General features: G+C 40.0%; 1 protein-coding gene across 3 annotated transcripts in view; it reads left to right on the plus strand.

Moving 5' to 3' along the window:
* The first annotated feature begins 1 nt into the window (after position 1).
* Positions 2 to 16,961, plus strand: part of ACTR3B (actin related protein 3B) — a 126,402-nt gene continuing 109,442 nt past the window's right edge. The window contains exons 1-3 of one of the 3 annotated variants that reach the window (XM_072763217.1): positions 2 to 165; positions 4,328 to 4,428; positions 6,638 to 6,749. In XM_072763217.1, coding sequence (XP_072619318.1) covers positions 4,420 to 4,428; positions 6,638 to 6,749 — 121 coding nt within the window. In that variant the 5' untranslated portion in view covers positions 2 to 165; positions 4,328 to 4,419. Of the gene's footprint in view, positions 305 to 4,327; positions 4,429 to 6,637; positions 6,750 to 16,961 lie in introns of all 3 variants that reach the window. The other 2 variants (XM_072763219.1, XM_072763218.1) reach the window with 2 other exon arrangements.

A 16,961-nucleotide genomic window follows, 5' to 3' on the forward strand; every position in this document is an offset into this window, starting at 1 on the left:
CATGCGCACTGCGCCCTTCCTCAGCCAGGGAGGCAGCGAGCATGCGCAGCAGGGCTGACGGGCTTCCCTCGCTCAGGTGACGTCAGACCCCGTCTCCTAGGAGACCCGGAGACCGCTGGTGATTTTTTCTGTCTTCTCTCACAAACTACAATTCGTTTTTATTAGGTAAGACTAGCATTATGGACATTTTTTTTTTTAAATTATAAACAAAGCATTACTGAGCACGTAGGGATTTTTGTGCAGTTGTGGGTTAAAAGTCTGTGGCTGGCTGTACATAGGATTCATGGTGAATTCTGAAAACAGAGTAAGTTTGCAAGAATCTATGTAATTAAGAAATAAGTATTATAGTAATAGTAATTACAGTTAACACTAAGAGTGGTTAGTATGTGTCCTTAGTGCTTTGCATATAATAACTTAATCCCACAGTCCTATGAAGTAGATACTATTATCCCCATTTTACAGATGAGGAAACCGAGGCACAACCGTGGCGCACGTTACTCTGATGACCATAGTGTAGTGAATCAGCGCATTAGTGAGAAATAGGAAAGAGCATGAATACAAACAGTTCTTCAAAGAAACATGGTTGTGAGGGAAGGAGATAACTTAGTAACAAGAAAAATCAAGGAAGAGTCTTTTAAGAAGGCAAAGCCTAGGGCATTTTAAATGCGGGCAGGAAAGAACTAGGAAACCTACTGGTTAGAGAAAGAGGAAGACTACTTGATGGAGTCAGGACCTAGAGAAGATGGAGGGTGTAGGTGTAAAAATTAGCTTTAGATGGAGCACCTGGGTGGCTCAGTGGTTGAGCGTCTGCCTTCGGCCCAGGGTGTGATCCTGGAGTCCCTGGATCGAGTCCTGCATTGGGCTCCCTGCATGGAGCCTGCTTCTCCCTCTGCCCGGGTCTCTGCCTCTCTCTCCGTGTGTCTCTCATGAATAAATAAATAAAATTTTTAAAAAATCAGATTATTGGTTGCCTAGTGTTGGAGGGTATGGGGGAGTGTTGGTGAATAATGGCTAATGAGTACTGGGTTTCTTTTTGAAATAATGAAAATGTTCTAAAATTGATGGTATAATGAAGGCACAACTATTGAATAAGCTAAGAGCCATTTAACTATACACTTTAATAGGTAAACTGTATGCATGTGAGTTTTTCAGGAAAGCTGTTGAAAAAGACTATGAGATTAAGACTTTTAGAGAAGTGGATGTTGGGAATGGACTAGGACAATATTATCTTCTTTATTTACAAACTTACTATTTTAAGGATTTTATTTATTTATACATGAGAGACACTCAGAGAGGCAGAGACATAGGCAGAGGGAGAAGCAGGCTCCCAACGGTGAGCCTGATGAGGGACTTGATCTCAAGACCCTGGGATCACGACCCAAGCCAACTCAACCACTGAGCCACCCAGGTCCCCCAATGTTTTATTATTTTTACAGATAATTAATTACACAGACCTCAGTTCATTCCAGAAGAAATTTTTATTTCTCAGAGACTGCTTTTTTACCCATCTGTATGTCTCTTTTGGGTCTTAGAGAATAGGATTTCCAATGCCCTCTCTTATTTTCCTTTTCATTTATATTTATAGACATATATTAAAAGAGTTGTTATAATAAAAATCTGTTATGTAGGTGAAGATGGAAATAGTAGATAGAATTCTCTCACCTTTTTAGGTAAAAAAAAAAAAAAAAAAAAAAAAGTCAAAGGAAATTCCAAGAAAACTATCCAGACTGAATTTGAATAATCATTTTTGGGCAGCAGCTCTCAGAATTTTGGGGCTCAGGAACACTTTGTACTCTTAAAAATTATTAAGGATCCCAAAAAAACTTCTATTTATATGTGATATATCTAATGGTAATTGCTGCACTATAAGTTGAGAAAATTAAATATATTTATTTATTTAACCTGTTACATGTCAACATATTTTATGTAATATATATATTTTTAAGATTTTATTTATTCATGAGAGAGAGGCAGAGTCACAGGCAGAGGGAGAAGCAGGCTCCATGCAGGAAGCCCAATGTGGGACTCAGTCCCAGGACCTGAGATCATGCCCTGAGCCGAAGGCAAATGCTCAACCACTGAGCCACCCAGGTGTCCCCAACACATTTTATTTAAAAAAGTATTTTGTTAAATCAAAAATTAGTGAGAGGCACCCAGCTAGCTCAGTTGGTAGAGCATGCAACCCTTGGTCTCGGGGTTGTGAGTTTGAGCCCCATGCTGGGTGTTGAGATTATTTAACAAAAATAAAATCTTTAAAAATTAAATTAAATTAAAAATTGGAGAAAAGAATAGCATCATTTTACATTTTTTGCAAATCTCTTTAATGGTTAATCAGATGACAGCTAGAATCTCCTATCTGCTTCTGAAGTCAGTCTGTTGTGATGTCAGCACAGTGCAAATGCCAACACAAAGAGAAAGGAAGATAACATCTTAGTATTTTTATGAACACAGTATTGATCTCATGAACCCCTGAAAATGTCCTGGCGATTGCAGGAGCCTCAGATCATAGCACAATGACCACTGGTTTAGGGCTAAAATTCCTTATAATGGTTGCTTTGACTAGGTTTCCCATTTCATTTTAACAGAATCATTATTTAATAATTACATTTCAAAATATGTGCACAGATGCCTAGGAATATGTACAAAAATTATGTAACAAAGCACGTGCCTCACAACTAAACATTTACTTTTGTTCTATGAAAATATAGAAACCAGGGTCACCTGGATGGTTCAGTTGGTAAAGCATCCAACTCTTGACTTCAGCTCTGGTCATGATCTCAGGGCTGTGGGCTTGAGCTCCATGTCAGGCTCTGAGCTTGTCCCTTTCCCTCTGCTCCTCCTTCTACTCTCTCTCTCTCTCTCCCCCCGTGTCTCTAAAATAAATAAATAAATAAAATCTTTTTTTTTAAAAAGCCATTTTAATTACAGAAGAGGAGTGGCTAACAGAAAAAGGAAATCCCTCACAATGACATGATAGTCTTACAGTTGATGACTTTAAATGCAGAGCCCATTGCCCTTCTACTCAACTTTAGGTATATTTTCGGTAATCACGATTGCTGAAAAGCCCAGAAGGAAGCTAGAATGTGTCACTAATGGTTGTGAAGCTTTGTGTGAGGAAGTGAGAGAAGGCAGGAGGGGAACAGGTTTAAGTCCAGGCCAGAGTCAGTAATACAGGAGCAAGAACTGAGGTAGTACTGGTCTCAGTAATTCTGGGGGTGATGATACAACAGGTCTAAACAAACCCATATTGCTGCAACAGTTGGTATGGCCACGTACAGAGCCTGGGTACCAAACAAAATGAACTTTGAATAGATGGATCTGGAAAATGATCTTATAAACACCACCGAAAATCAGGGAAATAAAACTTGGGGTATGAGCCAGGAAATAAGAGGCTACACTCTGTTTTCACATATATTAAAGAACCACATATATTAAAGAACCACGTATATTAAAACACAGAGGCGAACTGGCGCTGTCTTCAGAACATGTCCCCCTACTGTGGAGGCACCAGTGGGGAAGATGGCGGGAAGCATTCGGGAAAGTAGGGACGGAGGAAGGGTGCTGGAGGTTGGTCGGAGGGCAAGGAGACCACAAACCACCAGACCACACAGAAAAAATGAGTCATGTTTTCCTAAAATGAAATGCAAAACCAGCACAGGAAAAAGAAAGAGGATTGAACCGTCTGCTCACTGATAGAAGCCTTATTCTGTTGAAAGCAGAGCCTCAGATACATCCTTTCCCTCCTTTGTTGGAGATTAAAGTGCTCAGATTTAAATGTTAGATGACAGGAACCTCTATATAGAACTTAACTCTGACCACATGGAAAGGCAGCAATGGAAAGTGACTGTATTTTAGAGGAAACATGGGTCTAGTCAGATAGGTCCCAGACTTAAGAATAGTAGAATTCCAGTGGAGGGGGGGAAAAAAGCTATAACCTGTGGGTAGACAATGGAAAAGTGAATAGGGCCAAAGGAAGATGGCTCTAAAAATGAGTCAGTCTCTTATAGAGTGGAATTATCATTAATATATATTTTTATTTTTTATTTATTTAAAAGAGAGCACACAAGTGAGGTAGCATGAGTAGGGGGAGGGGCAGAGTGAGAAGCAGCAGGTAGCCCTCCCCCCAGCAGGTAGCCTAATGTGGAGCTTGATCCCAGGACCCTGGGATCATGACCCGAGCCAAAGACAGATGCTTAATTGACTGAGCCACCCAGGCACCCCTGATATATTTTGATTAAATCAAGCATTTAATAGTTTATGAATAACATAGAAAAGTAAAAGCGGACAGATAGAATGTTCACTACTGTGAAACCTCTATTTCTAAAAGGTTTAGAAGAGTACAGCCGATACCCTCGAACCTATCAATTCCCCTCCAAGAAGCCATCCCTTGGAAATATGAGCCCAAGTACATAAAGAAATATGTGCCGGGTAAGTGCTGAAGCTTTGCTTGTAAAATCATACCAATGTCTATAAATAGGTGATTGATTTAATAATTATGGTATTTCACATCAGGGATTATTTCATAGCACTCAGAGAAGAAGGGAGCTGTATATATGGAAACGGAAAAGATTGGGAGCATAATACTGTTGGGGTGAAAAGCAAGAGGCAGAGCTGGGTGTGGTCAGAGGCTGTGAGCACCAGGGGAGAGCCCAGCACCACCAAAGACAGAGAGGCTGGAAGAAAACCAAAGACAAAAGAAACAGGAGACAAGTGTTAATATTGGCTTATCACGTGTAACAAATATACCACAGATGGTAATCATTGCTGAAACAGGGTGTCAGGTAGCTGGGTACATGGGTCCAGGTACATTTTGTTCTATCTTATCAATTTTCCTATAAATGTAACAGTATTTGTAAAAACTAAAGCCTAGTTAAAAATGTATGTGTACAAGGATGAGAATTTTATAGATGAAAAGATGCTTTTTGAAGTAGCAATTTAGTATATCTTATCACTTCCATATTAAAACAAAAATGAGGGGTAAAGTGTGAGAAATATCACAATATATTTATAGTTACATTAGAAAATCCTAGTAAGTCATGGTAAAAGACTGCAACGTTTCATATAAATTACATATTGCTTATAATCCTAGTAAGTCATGGTAAAAGACTGCAACGTTTCATATAAATTACATATTGCTTATAATTTATTGTTATAATTTTTAACTCCTGGTAGCAAAGGAGAATTCTTTGCCTTGTTTTAGATAAAGTAAAGCTAAACTGAGAAGCTCATTTTTACCCACTGTAGACTCAAAACTATTTTGTTCCTGCTGCTCTCCCAAAGCCTCCTGTCAAGCTCGAATATATAACTTTTCTTCATTTTTGATCTCAGCATTTGTAAGGGATAAATAATTGATTAGCACAGGAATTCTGGGACTATATTCAGCTTATGCTCAGCACTAAGCTATTTCTAAATGTCCTTAGGCCTCACCCAATATGTGCATCACAAAGATGTCAGTTGAAACTGGGAAGTGCAGTGACAGTATGGATTAGAGTCATGAAATGTGAAGTGCAGCCAGAGGAATAGTTGACATCAGTTTCACTGCTCCTTAAACGTTGTACTTGGCTACAAAAAAAAATTCCCCTCGGTGTCTCTCCAGTAAAACTATAACCTCTTTGAGGGTAGAATCTTCCCTTCCAATTTTAACAAAATCTGTTGAAAACAGAAACTTCAAAATGCGTTGAAGAAAAAGTATCATTTATACGTTTTTAAATTTATTATAACACAACATGAGATCTACTCTCAACAAATGTTTAAATGTATGATGTTGTACAGCAGAGCTCAGGAATCTATCCATCTTGCATAACTGACACTTTAGGCCCTTGATTAAAAGCTGCCCATTTCCCAATCCCTGTAGCCACTAGAAACCAATGTTCTACTCTCTGACTCTATGAGTTTTTTATTTTATTTTATTTTATTTTATTTTATTTTATTTTATTTTATTTTATTTTATTTTATTTTATTTCATTTCATTTCATTTCATTTTATAGAAGGAGTAAGGGGAGGCACAGAGGAAGAGGGAGAGAGAATCTCAAGCAGACTCCCCACTGAGTGCTAAACTGAAGTAGAGCTTAATTTCTTGACTCTGAAATCATGACCTGAGCTGAAATCAAGAGTCAGATGCTTAACTGAGCCACCCAGGTGCCCCTAAAAATAAAATCTTTTTTTTTCTTAAATAAAATCTTAAAAAAATTCCATTGTATGTACATGCCATGTTTTCTTTACTCATCTACCAACAGGCATTGAGATTATTTCTACATCTTGACTACTGTGAATAATACTACTGTGAGCATTGGAGGGCTAATAACTCTTTGAAATCCTGATTTAAATTCTTTGTATAGGGATCCCTGGGTGGCGCAACGGTTTGGGGCCTGCCTTTGGCCCAGGGCGCGATCCTGGAGACCCGGGATCGAATCCCATGTTGGGCTCCTGGTGCATGGAGCCTGCTTCTCCCTCTGCCTGAGTCTCTGCCTCTCTCTCTCTTTCTCTCTGTGACTATCATAAATAAATAAAAATAATTTAAAAATAATAATTAAAAGAATAAAATAAATTCTTTGTATAAATACCTGGGAGTGGGATTGCTAGATTAGATGGTAGTTCCATTTTTCATTTTTTGAGGACTCTCCATACTGTTTTCCAGAGTGGCAGCACTATTTTGCATTCCCACCAGCAGAGTAGAAGAGTTCCCTTTCTCCACATCCCTGCCAACATTTATCATCCTTTGGAGTTTTTGATAACAGCCATTCTGACAGGTATGAGGTGGTATCTCATTGTGATTTTGATATGCATTTCCCTGATGATGAATGATGTTGAGCATCTTTTCATGAATCTATTGGCCTTTTGTATATCTTCTTTGAAGAAATGTCTATTCAAGTATTTAGCCCATTTTTTAAAAGCTTCATGACATTGGTCTTAGCAGTGATTTCTTGGATATGACACCAAAAACACAGGCAACAAAAACAAAAATAGACAAGTAGGATTATATCAAACTAAAAATTTTCCACCCCACAAAGAAAACAAGCAATGAAATGGAAGGTTAACCTAAAGATGGAAGAAAATATCTGTTCCATCAAGTAGTAGGTAAATTGGTAAATTTCCAAAAAATTCATAAAACTTGGGCAGCCCCAGTGGCATAGCGGTTTAGTGCTGCCTGCAGCCCGAGGTGTAATCCTGGAGACCCAGGATCAAGGCCCACGTCAGGCTCCCTGCATGGAGCCTGCTTCTTCTCTCTTTCTCTCTATGAAAAATAAATAAAAAATCCTTAAAAAAAATAAAAATAAAATTCATAAAACTCAAGAGCAAAAAAGTTAATAACCCAATTTAAAAAGGATGATCTTTTAAAACTTGATTTACTTTACATATATAAAAGGGTAACCTCTGTCTGCAAATGTTTCATACATAAAATTGTTTCTTTTTATTTAGTGTCAAAGATCTCAGGCCCAGCTCAGGGTGTAACTGAGGAACACCGTGAATACCATAAACCCAGGATGAGCCTCAGTTTTCACATGCTCAGAAAATAGCTTAACCTCTTTTATCCCTTCCTTCTACACCCCAAGGCATTTCTGGGATCCGTTCAGTTTGTGTCATATCCTGAGAAATGGGTCCCAGGGGCAGGCCCAGTGGCGCAGTGGTTTAGCACCACCTGTGGCCCGAGGCATGATCCTGGAGACCCAGGATCAAGTCCTACGTCGGGCTCCCTGCATGGAGCCCGCTTCTCCCTCTGCCTGTGTCTCTGCCTCTCTCTCTCTCTCTCTCTCTCTCTCTCTCTCTCTGTGTATCTCTATGAATAAATAAATAAAGTCTTAAAAAAAAAAAGAAATGGGTCCCAGTTAGGTTCTTCTGTGCAGTTTTCCTGTCGAGGATCTTATCCTGGCTTGCTCCTGGTGCTCTGGTTGAACAATGATTTGACTGGACCCAGCTGTCCTCTGCAGGTGTTTACACTGAACCCTCAGAGGGCAAATGTACAGAATATGGTGGATAGACTTCCCACCAGTCTTATGTTGTAGTCTCTCAGCTGGAACTCAGAGCCATGCAGCTGTCATCCAGACTTCTACCAGCCAGAGCTTTTTGGAAATATGTTTCTTCCACTTTGAGACCTTACCCCTCAGTCAATCACAACTGGGAACATAGGCCTAGCCATCCTCTCTCTTTATCTCATTTCACCCATTCTGTCCAGGCATCCATGCACGCCATACCATATCCCCCTCCTAGCTTCACAGACCAAGACCGCTGTTCATATCATCTCATGCCTATAGGGCATCTGGAAGAATCTTGCACATGACCATCCATTATAAATTCTAGTTACCAAGGATCTGTTACATACTTCTAAAGCAAAGTCTTACTTTCTAGATATGCTGGAAGAAGGGAAGCTTGACTAGCTCACATCACTGAGCTGCATTCATCAATTATTAAGAATATACTTAGCTTACCATATGTAGTATTTAATTGAAGGCATAGAAAAGAATACGAAAAGGGCTATATTATTTATTTTTTATCCAATGATGTTTCTTTTTAAAAATATTTTATTTATTTATTCATGAGAGACATAGAAAAAGGCAGAGGCACAGGCAGAAGGAGAAGCAGCCCGATGTGGGACTCGATCCAGGGACTCCAGGATCACACCCTGGGCTGAAGGCAGATGCTCAATCGCTGAGCCACCCGAGCGTCCCTCCAATCATGTTTGTATCACTGGCCTCACCTCTCCCCCCAAACTAATTGTATCATAAGTGAGTGTCTGTCATAATCGGGAGTTTTAGAATTGGCATCTATAAAACTGTCAGCAGTCCCTGTATATGGCTGGACCACAGACCATAAATTCAGGAGTTAGGGGGTGGCCACAGTTGGCCTTTTTACTGAAAAAAAGAAGTCCAGGCTTCAGAAGGATAGCCAAATGAATGCAGAAAGTAGAGAGGAAAGAGGAGAGATGGTACTTTGCCCATTTCTACTAATTTTCTTCATTTCATTTGGATCCTTTCCTGTGGCCCTGTTGTCCTTAAGTTTCTTGGTATATGCCTGTGTCTTTAAGAAAATCCCACCTTTTTTGCTTATTCGACATAAAGTTGAATTCTGGCACTTGTAATCAAATAGCCAATATTTACTAACAGTTACTTAAAATTCCAAGCGCTGTATGGTACTAAATATTTTGCATATGCTCACTTAATCTTTATAAGAACATAGTGAAACAGAGAGAGATCATGCTCGTACCATTCTGTTTCCCAAAGAATATTAAATAATAAATCCTGTGTTGTAATTAGTGATTTCTCTTGGCTGTCTCTCCCATTGACCTGTAAGCATCTTGAAGTCAGGAAATAGGATTTATTTATCATTGTACTCATAGCACAATGTTAAATGATTGGGTTAGGTAACTGATCATGACTTTACTTTATTACAGTGCAAATATTTACACCTTCTCTCTCAATACATCTAACATCCTGCAGGGGATTAAGGGAGAGTATTATATCATTTGGGAGATGCTTTTAAAATGACACACACCTTCAAGTTCTGATGTGTATCCTTGAATCCCCACCTTCTTCAAGTTGCTCTGTGAGGACCCCCCCCCCCATTAATGCTGGAAATATGTTATGTAGCTCAAGTGTGGAAAGCTGTTGAGCAAAGGGTTGAGTACCATTATTGAGCTTCTTGAATTAAGCAATGTGCCTTTTCATTGCTATACGCCCATTGTCTAACAGAGTCCCTGGCACACAATGGATGCACGATATGTACTGATTGAATGAATTAGTAAGGTTGCTTTTTATCAAGTAGTTTCTAAATCTTTTTTTTTTTTTTTAACCACTTCAAAGATATTTCTTATCTTCTGGATTCTGTTGTTTCTATTGAGAATTCTGCGACCAGTCTTAGTGTTATTCTTTTGAAAGCTTCTTTTCCTCTGGCTGCACTTGTATATTTTCCTCTTTGTTTTTGGTTTCCAAGAAGTTCTACTGTGATGTATCTATGTGGAAATTTTTCTTTGTATTTATCTTGCTTGCGGCTCATTGGGATGATGGTATCTGTAGCTTCATATCTTTCATCAATTTTGGAACATTCTTTACCATTATCTCTTCAAATATTGCTTCATCCCCATTCTCTTTTCTCTCTTGGTACTCTATTTAGACATATTTTAATCCCTTCTGCCTCTTCCTCTTACTTCCTCTTCTTTTTTTTTAAATTTTTATTTATTTATGATAGTCACAGAGAGAGAGAGAGAGAGAGGCAGAGACATAGGCAGAGGGAGAAGCAGGCTCCATGCACCTGGAGCCCGACGTGGGATTCTATCCCGGGTCTCCAGGATTGCGCCCTGGGCCAAAGGCAGGTGCCAAACCGCTGTGCCACCCAGGGATCCCTCTTACTTCCTCTTCTATGGTTTCTTACCTTTTGTCTCTCAAGGCTTCATGCTAGATATTTTTTCCTGACCTCTTTCTAATTTATTCTCTTGTTAGCTGTGTCTAATATGAGGTTAAATGCATATACTGAATTCTTATAATAATAACCAAAGTTATTACTTTTTTAATTCTATAACTTTCATTTAGTTCTGCCTTATAGTTTCCAATGCTCTTTTGAGTTGTTTTTCGTCTCTTGGAACATAATCAGCATAGTTATTTTAACACCTCTGAGTAAGAAGAACTCCACTATTTTGATCCTTATGGGTATATTTCTATTGTTTTTTGTTTCTCTAGGTTTCAGCTGACTTGACTCCTCATAAACCTATTTCTTTTTTGTTGTGTACAAGAACATTGTATATCGATTATTACAGAAATAATTTAAATCTGATATGATGTTATCTTTTGCTAGAGAAGATTTGTATTTGCTTTTGGCAGGTGGCTAGGGATACCAGGAATTCCAGATCAGATTAATTCAATAGAGGCCTTAAGATAATTGGAAGCTGAGCTTCAGTTCATCCTGATTTCTGGGATCTGCTCCTTGAATTTCCCAACCCACAGTGTGATGTGTGTGTGTGTGTGTGTGTGTGTGTGTTTCTCTAGCACTCCCCCTCAGAGATCTCCCTCACAAAGCTATTAAAATATCTGCTGAGCTTTTCAATCTTTCAGTTACTTTTTTTAGTAAGGCAGGTGCCTTGGGGGAATAGTAGACCTAATGCTGGATGTCACTCCTTGGGTTTAATTCTTCTCTAGATGCCAGCCCTGTAATTTTTTTTACTGTGTTGTTAATTCCCCTAATGCCTTCAAACAAATTATTTCTATATTTTGAGCAGCTTTTCTAATTGTTCTCAGTGGAGGAGTTATTCCTCATTATCCAGTCTACCATTTGCAGAAGGTATCGAATTCAATCCTTATTAAAATTTTATCCTTACCAGATAAGTTAATAGTAAAAACAAAACAAAAGCTTTTATTTTTTTTAAAATGTCATTCACTGTTTCTTTACTCATTAGTGAAGATGCTATTAAGCACTTTCTAAATAACTGAGAGGCTAGGCAGGTGACTAAACAAGATAAAGGAAAAGATCTGGTTGGTTCCCAAATTGTATAGTTAGCCTGAACAATGGAGATAAGAGAAACATTCCCCAAATTAGGTTGAGCAGACATTCTCCCTTTAAAAAGGCAATCCCATTCTCAGCTTTCATGTGTTATGTGTTACCTGAAGCAAACTTCTCTTTATGCAAAGCATAAAGCAATCAGGTATTTCATCAAAGAGGACCGAACTTATTTTTCCTTCCTCAATCACCTGGGATTGTACACACCATATGTCATACCAGGGGTGTAGGGGACACTGGGTTAAAGGTGCAAGCAAGGAGGTGACCTCTTAAGAAAGGTTATAGCTAAGTCAGTGATCAATACTAAATATGTCAAAGCCTGGGCCAGGTTGGGCCAGAGTGAACACGAGCAGAGGAAGCAAGATGGTATTGGCAGTCAACTGGCCACAGTGCCCGAGGGAGGTCAGCAGAACTGGCTAGGGCAGTGGCAGCTGGAAGGATATAGTGAGACATTGTAACTGGGACAATCTGCTTTCATTTCCTTCTTGTCCAGAGCCAGCCTTATTCTCAATGGGACGAGCCCAGAGGAATGCAAGGGAAGAGAATTTCACTCTGGTTTCTGTGGCAGAGGGAAGTGGAATTTTATACCTCTCCTGACAGAGGCAATTACAGCCTCTAGGAGCAAAGCCCAGGTGGTATTTCCCCAGAGTCGATCCTGTTTCTCTCCCAGGTTGATAACTACCTCAGGGCAGAGATAATGGTTGTTGATACTATCTGCCACTGTGCTGATGTGAAGCTAAGAGATTAAATATATAAGCAGAAAAGTATAAGGAGAAAAATCAAGACTACGTTGCAAGCATCCCTCTGCTTCTGGTAACCATCACTGATTCTGCATTGGTGCACACCTGGAAGGCTAACACCCCTTCTTTCATGGAACCTGGAAAGAAATGTAGTGCATGAAGTCCTCCCCACTGTCTCTGGCTCACCTGCCTCATCTACCTCCACCACTCTAACCTGTTCATAGATCTCTAAATTGGAATGGAACTTGGAATTTTGTCATGAACAGGTCCTCACCCAAAGCAAGAATTCTTTTCAAAGCAATCCTATCAACTGGTCGACAAGATTGTGCCCAACCACCATCAGAATTCGAAAAATTACTGAGGCATTCCTTTTTTTCTCATTTTATTACACATGAAAACACATGCAGAACAAAAGAATATGCTGAGAGGATAATTCTCCGTCTGTTCAGTGCCCCTCACTGTGGCAACCATTGTACCTGGAGGGTTTTGTACACATATTTATATGATTGTTGTACCCTTCCTTCAGACAGCACCACACATATACTTTTTATATAATCTGAATAAGAACATAATTTCATGTTAAGTTCCATTTTGAGCACTCTAATGGACAGAAAGTTGTGCTAAATTGAACTGGAACTTATATCATTTCAAATTGTTTAGTCCTTGTCTTGGCTTCTAGAACTTCATGGAATGAGTGGAACTCTTCCATGCAGTGATGGTTCTGCAAGGGCTTCAAGACAGTGCTCTTCTCTCTCCCAGCACCCGCCAAAGTATTTTGAGTATCTTTATTTCTCCTATGGCATCGTAGAATTAAAAATAATTTTACTTATTCCTTGCCAGTAAAAACATCCAGAATAGTAAGCTTGCTTTGGGTTAAATAAAACCAGTTAATCACTTCTGGTGAAAGGATGATTGGTTTGTTCCTGTTCTTATAGCATTATTATGCCATTATATAGCATCATTATTGCTGTTATAGCATTTGGTTATATGTGGTTATGTCCCGAAGACTTTATGCATCTCAATTATCTTAATTTTACTTGCCTAAATAAGACATTTATATGATTTGGGTTTTTTTGCACCTACAAAAGTAGACTTTAAAAATCAGGATAACTTTTTTTTTTTAAAGATTCTATTTATTCATGAGAGACACAGAGAGAGAGGCAGAGACCTAGGTAGAGGGAGAAGCAGACTCCCTGTGGGGGGCCTGATGCAGGACTCAATCCCAAGATCTGGGATCATGCCTTGAGCTAAAGGCAGATGCTCAACCGCTGAGCCACTCAGGCATCCCTAAGATAATTAAAAAAAAAAAAATGTATAGACGGGGTGGCTGGGTGGCTTAGTCGATGAAGCAGCTGACTCTTGATTTTGGCTCAGGTCATAATCTCAGGGTCTGGGATCTAGTGCCCTGTTGGGTGCCACACTCAGCAGGGAGTCTGCTTAAGATTCTTTCTCTCCCTCTCCCTTTGCCCCTCCCTAGCTTGTCCTCATTCTCTCTCTGTTTTACCCCTAAAATAAATGAATAAATCGTTAAATAAAATAATACAAATAAAAATGTATACACTTTGTCTCTTAAAGTAGAAAAAAGTTTATTTATTTATATTTATTTTTTAAAGATTTTATTTATTTATGAAAGACACAGAGAGAGAGAGGCAGAGACACAGGCAGAGGGAGAAGCAGGCTCCATGCAGGGAGCCCGACGTGGGACTCAATCCCGGGACTCCAGGATCACGCCCTGGACTGATGACAGCACTAAACCGCTGAGCCACCTGGGCTGCCCAGAAAAAAGTTTAAATACATTTTATTGTATAGCATGTTTATAGATACTATCAAATTTACTTATTGAAATGAAAACAATGGATTCGACGGAAAGGCATTGAAATCCCCAGCTAAATAAAATCTTTATTAATTGGAAATCAGTTAACTGTAGTCACAAATTAGGCTTTCTTCCTCAGAGTCATGAAAATGGAGCTACTACTGAGAATACTATATTTCTGAAGCTATTGGTGCTTTAACATAAAGGTGAAAATACAAGATTGCAGGAGATATTTGGGGACGGAAGGACTTTGGATTTTTTTTGTACGTGTAAGGAAGAAGAACCGTGGATCAGAGTCAAAGACTACAGTTTGTTCAGATTTACCTCTGGGTAGTTGTTGATCTAGTTGAGCCACAATTTCCTCAGAGTGCCATCATCTTCATCAGTGACGAGTACACAGTGCTGCCACCGTACAGGTGCCTTCTGTAGCTGATTTATGTGATATGTATATTAACCCTATGAGGCTCATGCTCTTGTTAACCCCGTGTTACAGATGAGACACAGGCTCAGAAGGGTTGACTAGCTTGCCCAAGGTCACACAGCTCAATGCCAGGGAGTGAGAATTCACGGGCAAACAGCCTGAGGCCTCCTCAGCTGTATTTTGGGGTGACTTTTTTTTAAGTGCTTCTTTGCTCATATTTCATTCATTCTCTTCTATAGATCTTCCCATAAGACATTTTTCAGCTCTTTTCTAAAAATCTGGACTGGCTCTTTAACAGGCAACTGTTAAACTCCGTATTTGCTTACCAACGATTCATCACTTATCTTTCTGGAAGACGTATCCTGCAGAGTTAAATCTGGACTGGCTCTTTAACAGGCAACTGTTAAACTCCGTATTTGCTTACCAACGACTCATCACTTATCTTTCTGGAAGACGTATCCTGCAGAGTTAAACTACCCGCTGAACCTGAACCTGACTTGTGCTTTCCTACTTTTGTTCTGTTTCCTCTGAGAAAGGCCTCTGTGAAGTGTCATCCTTTCGTGAAGTCAGATTATTCCTGTGTGAAGGGATCTCTCCCTACTCCACCTGGAAACCCTTGGTTGTGGGTGATACTGTTTATATCATCTCTTTAAACACACTATCACCTATAATTACTTGTGCATATGAACTACCTCCTTTAAGATCCTGTAAGAAGATAGAAGCTAACATATAGCTCTTTCTAAGCCCATTCTGGGAACTCAGTGACTATTTCCAGAGGACTTGGATTGTGGGATTTTTCTGGAAGGAGGATTGGAGGGATCTGTGGCCCTGGAGAGGGTGGGATGGCCCAGGAGGCCTGCTGTGAGCTCTGGTTAGTATTGCTATCTTCTGTCGGTATCAATTCTATTTTGTCTTGCCAACAAAGGAAAGCTGGTAAGCCTCGGGCATAGGAATCAAACAGGAAATTCCTCTGGTCAAAGCCAGTGTCGTGAGCATCATTGCAAAGCAAGTTTAGTTTAGAAAAAAAAAAAATCTAAGCTCTCCTTCAGTTTCAGGACAGTTATTCACAGGAGAATCTCTTTCAAATCCTTGAAACTAGAATTTGACCCTGTAGTGTTAGAATGAATGATTTATGTTCCAGTTAACCCGGGCACCCTGCAGCCAAAATTACCTTTACATTTTTCTTTTGCGGGTCCCTGCATAAAGCTCATACATTTCCACTGCTGTGAGGTAGACATTTAAGACAGTCCCCTCACTTCTTTAGATAAAGATTCAAAGTCCTTTAGCAAATGGAACTAAGAGGGGGAAAAAAAAAAAATCCTCATAGTGCAGCCTACAGACAACTAGACAATACTGCCTCCTAGTGTCGAATACAGACACTGCTGGATGTGTGGACAGGTGGCCTCGGTCAGTTTGGAGAGGAAGGTTTCCCAGCAGGAAAGAGTGTGGATTTACCGGCCAACATAAACACTATGGAGGTAAGTGCTTCATCAAAAATGGATCCCAAAACAAGGGACTTTTGACTTCATGATCAGGATTCAAACCAGGTCCACAAACTCATATGCCTCCATGACCCTGGCAGGTTGTTGTTGGATCACAGGAGCAAAGGCATGTCCCTTATAAAGGCATCCTCTTTCCTTGAGTTTTAGAATGTTGTAGGAGCCCCCAAAACACCTCCAAGGGCTGCATCAGTTTGCATTGAAAAGATTCTAAATGGGAGAGAAGAGACTATTTTTTCCTTTTTATTCTAAGAGATTGCCAGAGCTGTGAACTGAGCTACAGAGTTTGCAAATATAGGCCAGTGTGTGTGTACCAGGGCACGATGGGTGATACCTGGGTGGGTCTCACTGGCGCATGACCTGTGCACACGGGGCTCCACTCTGAGGACGGGCCCGGCCTTGGTAAGACACTACTGACATGTGCTTGACATTCCTAATACTTTTTGAACCAGGGCCCCATGTTTTCATTTTGCACTGAGATCTGAAAACTATGTAGCTGATCCTGCCTTTAATAGAATTTGCCTCTTTTCTCTTCCCCCCATTTCCTGGCTAATTCTGTATTCCTGGAGCCATGCGAGGCCCCAGCATCAGGACTAAGAGTGTGTGTCTTCTCTTGAGAAGAGTCTCCAGTGGTCATCATTACACCAACCCACAACCTGGGTGGCAAGGCTCAAGCATTATCGTGCTTTGTCTTATTTATCACCACTTACTGTATCCTGTGTAGTAACCAGGTTTATTCTTGCTCCCCAGCTGTATCTTTTTTTTAAGATTTTATTTGAGAGACAGAGAGAGCCCGTGTGTGAACAGGAGGATGGGCAGAGGGAGAAGGAGAGAGAGAGAGAATCTCAAGCACACTCCCTGCCGAGCACAGAGCCAGATGCAGGGATTGATCCCAGGGCCCTGAGACCATGACCTGAGCTGAAATCAAGAGTCAGACCCTTAACCCACTTAGCCACCCAGGTGCCCCTCCCCAGCTACGTCTTTAAACAGTTACTCTGCTGGCA

This window comes from Vulpes vulpes, chromosome 7 (assembly GCF_048418805.1).
Source record: "Vulpes vulpes isolate BD-2025 chromosome 7, VulVul3, whole genome shotgun sequence".
Lineage (NCBI taxonomy): Eukaryota > Metazoa > Chordata > Mammalia > Carnivora > Canidae > Vulpes > Vulpes vulpes.